Source organism: Hemibagrus wyckioides, linkage group LG26 (assembly GCF_019097595.1).
Source record: "Hemibagrus wyckioides isolate EC202008001 linkage group LG26, SWU_Hwy_1.0, whole genome shotgun sequence".
NCBI classification, from domain to species: domain Eukaryota; kingdom Metazoa; phylum Chordata; class Actinopteri; order Siluriformes; family Bagridae; genus Hemibagrus; species Hemibagrus wyckioides.
This window is the reverse complement of record NC_080735.1, coordinates 18501607-18508916: the sequence shown is the minus strand read 5'-3', so window position 1 is coordinate 18508916 and position 7310 is coordinate 18501607. Positions and strand designations below refer to the sequence as shown.

The following is a 7310-nucleotide window of genomic DNA, read 5'->3' as shown; positions in this document are numbered from 1 at the left end:
TACTCTACTCTACTCTATTCTACTCTTTTCAACTCTAATCTGCTCTGCTCTTTATTTTACTCTACTCTACTCTATTCTACTCTTTTCAACTCTAATCTGCTCTGCTCTTTATTTTACTCTACTCTATTCTACTCTTTTCAACTCTAATCTGCTCTGCTCTTTATTTTACTCTACTCTACTCTATTCTACTCTTTTCAACTCTAATCTGCTCTGCTCTTTATTTTACTCTACTCTACTCTATTCTACTCTTTTCAACTCTAATCTGCTCTGCTCTTTATTTTACTCTACTCTACTCTATTCTACTCTTTTCAACTCTAATCTACTCTGCTCTTTATTTTACTCTACTCTATTCTACTCTTTCCAACTCTAATCTGCTCTGCTCTTTATTTTACTCTACTCTACTCTATTCTACTCTTTTCAACTCTAATCTACTCTGCTCTTTATTTTACTCTACTCTACTCTATTCTACTCTTTTCATCTCTAATCTACTCTGCTCTTTATTTTACTCTACTCTACTCTATTCTCTTCTCTATTCTATACTATACTCTGCTCTTTACTCTCCTTTACTCTGTTTGTATGACATGACCAGAGGAAACTCTTATCTGTAATGAAAGTATAAATGGTTGTGTAAAACGTCTGGTCAGTGTTGGTCAGTGTTGGTCAGCAGTAACAGCGGTGAGTGCAGTGATGAATTAGGAGAGTAACACGACTGAAACACAAACAAATAATGGAGCTAGTCATCGATCCAGTGTGTAAAAAAAAAATGAATGGAAAAGCAGCGTCCGTGTGACCGCGAGTAGCAGACGTGTGTCAGAGTGTGTGTGTGTGTGTGTTTAATGGCATGTAGGAGTGTAGTGGAGTGCAGTGTTCTTCCTCTTTGCCCTGTTTTCCTCTCTTCACTTCTGTCGAGAGGAGGGGCTTTTATTTTCTCAGCTACGTTTTAACGCTGTGTTGTTGTTGTCGTTTTATTTGTTTAGTATTTTTCCCCCCAGATAGTATAAGCGAGAGAGATTAAGAGGAAAGAGGCAGTGAGGCAGTGAGGTGGGGAATCCGAGGCTCTGCTTTAATAACAGGGCATATTACTGACCTACATCAGAGCTGTAATTATAAAGCACTGAGAAGTTTTTTTTAACCACACACACACACACACACACACACACACACACAGAGTATGGATGATGGGTTTCAGCTGGATTTACATTCTACAGCTCTCTCAGAAGTGTCTTAGAAAAAACATTTGCGTTTAAATTTAGTAAAGCACTAACTAACTAACTAACTAACTAACTAAGCACCTAACTATCTATATTTATTATGTTATAAAGCTTTATTATTCTCAGTAAACAACAACACCAATGTAAATAATAATAATAATGACGACAATAATTTACTTTAAATAAAAATAATTAGATTCATAATTAATAATACACTGGATTAAATATAAAATTTAAAATATAAAAATGTCATTAAAATCCCGAATTTATGTATTTATTTTAAGTGGCTAAAAGCGATATACAAATAAAATTGAATTTAAATTAAACAACAGCAATAATAATAATAATAATAATAATAATAATAATAATAACAGTAACAACAACAACAACAATAATAATAATAATAATAATAATAATAATAATAATAATAATTGTGTTGTATATTACATTAACTAATTGTTTACATTTTTTAATTTGTTTATCATTTTATGTAATTTTGTATTTGTTTACAAAATTAATTCTTTAAAAGCTGTTTTTTTGTCTCTTTAGGGGCCGAGCACTAAATATGCCCCTTTCTTTTGTTTGTTTTTGTTTGTTGTTGTTGTTGTTTCTGCTTTAATATTATCAAAGACAAACACATTCCTCTTAAAAATGCTTTGAATAGAAAAAGATAAATTAACAGGGAACAAGAAAATATTGTAGGCTTGAAAACATGACTTTTTTCTTGCTTTATTTATGTATTTATTTATTTATTTATTTATTTGCATCATGTCTAGAAATGGTTTCAGATTAGACTGAAACAGGAAGTGATGTCAGAAATATAGTAAATGGAGGCAGTGTGATTAAAATGTAGGATTTTCCTGGCAGAGATCTCACTCCCTTTAGGAATTCTGAGCAGTTTGTCTCCCGTCACCTGATCTGGTGTCAGATATTCCTGTGCTGCTCTTCCGTTCTGTCCGGATAAAAAGCCTGGATTCTCCTCCTCCTGATGTGAGAGAAGCTTGAACTGATCATTTAATTTCTTGTTGTTGTTTTTTTTTCATTTAGAAATGCATCTTGTTATTTTAGTGCTTTCAGGCACAACAAACTCCTGGAGTTGATTTGGGTGCTTGGGCCCCGCTCATCGCTCTCTGATAGAGCAGAGTGAAACTCTGAAGTTTTTTTTTAAATTGGTTTGGAATCTGAGCTTATTTTGAGGGAATTTTAGTCATTTTTGGTTTAAAATATTTTTACATTATTATTTATTTATTTATTTATTATTATTATTATTATTATTATTATTATTATTATTATTATTTTTAAAACACACAAACACACAAGAGTGATGCACATCTGGTGAAGCACACAGTTATGGAAATATGTTACACCACTGTTGGGAGGAGACTGTGTGTTTATCTCTGTGTGTGTGTGTGTGTGTGTGTGAGAGAGAGAGAGAGAGAGAGAGAGAGAGAGAAAATGAGAGACAGAATGTGTGTATTTCCTGTCTCCTGTTCCACACCCATCATTAATCTGAGCAGTCTACTTCTACTGAGCAGAGAGAGAGAGAGAGAGAGAGAGAGAGAGAGACCTGGGATTCATATACTACACACACACACACACACACACACACACGCCCCTTTCCCTACCCTCATTCTTATGTAAGAAATGAGGCACAACACTTCTCTTCTATTTTGATATTTTAACAAAAACTCCTTTTTTTCATCTCTCTCTCTGTCTCTCTCTCTCTGCCTGTCTCTCTGTCTCTCTCCCTCTCTCTGTCTCTCTCTCTGTTTCTGCCTGTCTCTCTGTCTCTCTCTCCCTCTCTCTCCCTCTCTCTGTCTCTGCCTGTCTCTCTCCCTCTCTCTTCCTCTCTGTCTCTCTCTCCCTCTCTGCCCCCCCCCTCTTTATTTAACCCCTTACTGGCATGTATGAGTTTCATTATGTGAGTTATTTGAGTCTCAGTAGGCAGAGCTGAGTCAGTGTAATATAAAACTCCTGTATTAAAGGAGCAGTTGACTCCACCCCTTCCTGTTTACCCGAGCTAGCCGTATAAAACAATGGCTGTTTTGTTCATTTCTCGCACTCTAACCTTCCCTGAACCTCTTTAATCCTGACCGAATGTTGAGTCTATTGCTGAACGTAACGCTTTCTGTTATTCCTCTCCCTCTTTTTCACCGTAATGTTTTATAATAGAATTTATTTATTTATTTATTTTGTAGCTTTAACAGATGAGGGTTTAGGTCTCGGGGGAGGTGCACATGCCTGGCTGTTTAAATCAGAGGTAAATGAAATGTCAGAATGTTCCATGAAGCATCATGAATCCTGGAGTTCGCTTCAGATCCAGTGGTGTTCCTTCACCTCGGGGCAGCCGGGCTTTTAGAGGGTAAAATGTCCGAAACAGACCTTCTGTAAGGGAATAGAAACTGACCTTCTGTAAGGGAATAGAAACTGACCTTCTGTAAGGGAATAGAAACTGACCTTCTGTAAGGGAATAGAAACTGACCTTCTGTAAGGGAATAGAAACTGACCGGCTGTGTTCTACTCTGCTATTGAATTTATTACGGAGTCGTTCATGTCCCTGAAGTGTTCTCCGGTTCGGCTGATGGAGAGCTGATGGAGATCCGGATACCTCAAAAGCTCACAAAGCTGCTAGAGGTCATTACATGGCATCATAGGGTCATTTATCGAAAGATGTTACAGAGGTGATTGGTCAGCAGGAACAGTCTTTGGGAGCAATGGTGATTGTTCATTACAAACAACTGTGAGTTGTGATGGATCATTAGGAACAATGGTCATTAGTGATTGGTCATTGAGAACAATGGTCATTAGTGATTGGTCTTAGAGATCAGTGGTGATTAGTGTTTGTACTGTGTGTGTACTGCATCTGCTATATATGGTTGAAGTGACAATAAAGCTTCTTTGACTTTGGTCTTAGAGATCAGTGGTCATTAGTGATTAGTCTTTGGAACAGTGGTGATTAGTGATTGGTCATTACAAACAACTGTGATCAGTTATTGGTCTTTGAGACCAATGGTCATTAGTGATTGGTCTTTGAGAACAATGGTGTTTAGTGATTGGTCTTTGAGAACAATGGTGATTAGTGATTGGTCTTTGGGAACAATGGTGATTAGTGATTGGTCTTTGAGAACAATGGTGATTAGTGATTGGTCTTTGAGAACAATGGTGATTAGTGAGTGGTCATGTGGGGATTAGTGAAGGGTCATTAGCACTGAGGACACTGAGGTTTTATTTCAGATGTAAGGTTGCTTTCCCCTCCTCTCTGTAACAGTAGTGTGTTATTTATATTGCACCTTTGCCAAGCTGAAGGTCACTTTAGAAAATCAATCAAGAAGACAAAACACTCCGCAACAAACAAGAGCACAGAGGTCAGGACATATTCCAGAGAAATAACACACAAACAAGCACAAGGACATGACAACAGAAAACTAAACACCGTGACATGCTGTGAGTCAGGAGGAGGAGAGAGAGAAGCCCAGGTATTAGTACTGTTATAGTAAAGTAATTGTGTTTGTGTGTGTGTGTGTGTGTGTGTGTGTACAGGGAGCGTGGTATTTGGCTGGGTCTCAGTGATGTGGACTCTCCCGGGTCTCTGCACTGGGTGGACGGATCCTCGGCACTGCCAGGAGAGGACGGAGTGAGAGATCGGGCCACGCTGGTGGACGGAAACGTGTGTGTGTCTCTGGGCAGCGCTGGACAAACCAGCTCACACCCCTGCAGTGCCAAACGTGCTTATGTCTGCCAATTCAAACACCAAGGTGAGACTCACACTCACACAGTGTGTACATCTATACACAATCATTATAATAATCCCCAGAGGGTTCAAACCAAAGCGTTTATGTCAAGATAAAGAATTAACACAAAAACCAAAGAACAACTTCAATTTCTCACTATTTATCCAAAACCCTGGAGAGAAAGCCCAAAAGAAATGGCACCCCTGCTCTCATCCCAGAGTATTATGGTGTCTGATATCCCTAACTGTATGTAGACCTTATAGACACAATACACAAAGCTAGCATGAAGCATGAACTGGAATAGGGCCGGAAATGGAGGACCAACTCGAGTGCTGTGCTGTATGACACGCAAGGTCAGTGATGAGCATGGAGAAGAAGAAGAAACCGCCAAGAAGCTAGCATAAAGCTGATATAGGGAAGCGGATGTTGGGTTTTAACCAGGTCCTGATGACATCATCATCATCATCATCATCGCCATCATCATCACTGATCTGTTAATCCATATGTCTGGTTCTAGAGTGAGAGTGAAAGAGAGAGAGAGACAGAGAGAGAGTGAAAGAGAGAGAGATCTGAATCAATGCATCGATTTATAACATCTGAAATGAATTGAACCAACGATCAAATGATTCTTCTTTATAAAGTGGTGTGTCCATCATTTAGCGAGTCTGACCAGACTGAAGGCTGGTCAGATATCTCCTCAAAGTCCATAGTGTAAAAGCCTGAGCTTTACAAATCTCGACTGTAAGACTCTATCAGCACAATGACTTAGTAGAAGATGTTTTTATTTCCCTTTACATTTGTATCGTATTCATTCATTTGTCTAGGCTAGACACACACACACACACATCCTGTCAGCCCTCCTGTCAGAAACGTGTTAAATAATAGAGTGAGGAGCAGAAGAGCAGTTTCGAACCGAGAGTAATTACAGGCGTCCCTGAAGATGATCGTTCATTTATCCCTCCATCTCGCACTTTTTATCTGTCTGCGTGAGGAACGAGCCGGGATTCAGAACGTTTCAGGGTAACAAATCAACAATCTGTCTCGGGAAATAGGAGGAGAGGAAGGACGCTGTGCATGAAAAGTCAACACACACACACATACACACAAATGGGGTTTTTAGAGTGATGTAATCCCATCACAGCACTGCCAGATACTTCAATCAGGAAGTGAGTCAGTAAGTCAGTAAGTAATTCAGTACATTATTCTGTCGGTAGGTGAGTCAGTAAGCTGTTAAGTCAGTAAGTGATCAGTCTATAATTGATTAAATAAGCCAGTATATTAAGTCAGTGAGTCAGTCAGTAATTAAGTCAGTAAGTGAGTAGGTCAGCAGTTAGGTTAGTGAGTCATTAAGTGAGTCGGTGTGTGAGTCAGTAATTAAGTCAGGAAGTGCGTTAGTCTGTAAGTATCAGTAAGTCGGTATGTGATTCAGTAAGTCAGGGTGAGTCAGTTAATGATTCAGTAAGTGATTAAGTCAGTGTAAGTGTAAGTATCAGTAAGTCGGTATGTTATTAAGTCAGTGAGTCAGCCAGTAGGTGATTGAGTCAGTGAGTCAGTAAGAGTCAGTGAGTAAGTGTTAAGTCAGTAAGAGTCAGGGAGTGAGTCAGTAAGTGATTGAGTCAGTGTTAAGTCAGTGAGTGACTCAGCAAGAGTCAGGGAGTGAGTCAGTGAGCTGCCACTGTAGTGCCCTTAAGCATCATTCTCTCTCTCTCTCTCTCTCTCTCTGTAGTGTGTGTGTCTGATGCGGGTGTGTACCGGGTGGGTATGGCTGTCTTCAACACCCAGAAAAATGTCATCAATGCAAAAGTCTCATCTTCAGCTAGATCAGAAACACCAGCCAACAACGTCGAGGTAAACACACACACACACACACACACACACTTTTAAATATATACTGTATATATATATATATATGTATATATATACTACCAGTGAAAAGTTTGGACACACCTTCTAATTCCATGGTCTTTCCTGATGTTTATTTCTTTCTACATTGTAAAACAATGCTGAAGGCGGCCAAAATCCACAATAATGACCTTTGAACAGTTGATATTGAGATATGTCTGCTACTGATGCTCTGTAAAGCCTTCATAACGCCTCTAATCTGAGGTGCTGTTAATTGGTGATTTCTGAGGCTGGTCACTCTAAATGAACTTCTCCTCTGCAGCAGAGGTCAGTTTTGGTCTTGCTTTACTGGGATGGTCTTCATGTGAGCCAGTTTCATCATGGTGCTTGATGGGTTTTGCAAATGCACTTGACAATACTGTTCTTGCAAGAACTATTCCAGAACACCTGACCTTCGTGTCTTAAAATAACAACTGACTGTTTTTTGTTGTCATTACATATGGATTACTGAAGTCCATGTGTGTTA

At 38.9% G+C, this 7310-nt stretch overlaps 1 protein-coding gene across 1 annotated transcript in view; it reads left to right on the top strand.

Annotated features, from left to right (window-relative positions):
* pkd1a (polycystic kidney disease 1a) overlaps window positions 1-7310 on the top strand; it is an 82948-nt gene that overhangs the window by 34869 nt on the left and 40769 nt on the right. Inside the window, exons 8-9 of the mRNA XM_058380581.1 lie at window positions 4752-4966; window positions 6669-6790. Of these exons, the coding sequence (XP_058236564.1) occupies window positions 4752-4966; window positions 6669-6790 (337 nt within the window). The remainder of the gene's footprint in view (window positions 1-4751; window positions 4967-6668; window positions 6791-7310) is intronic.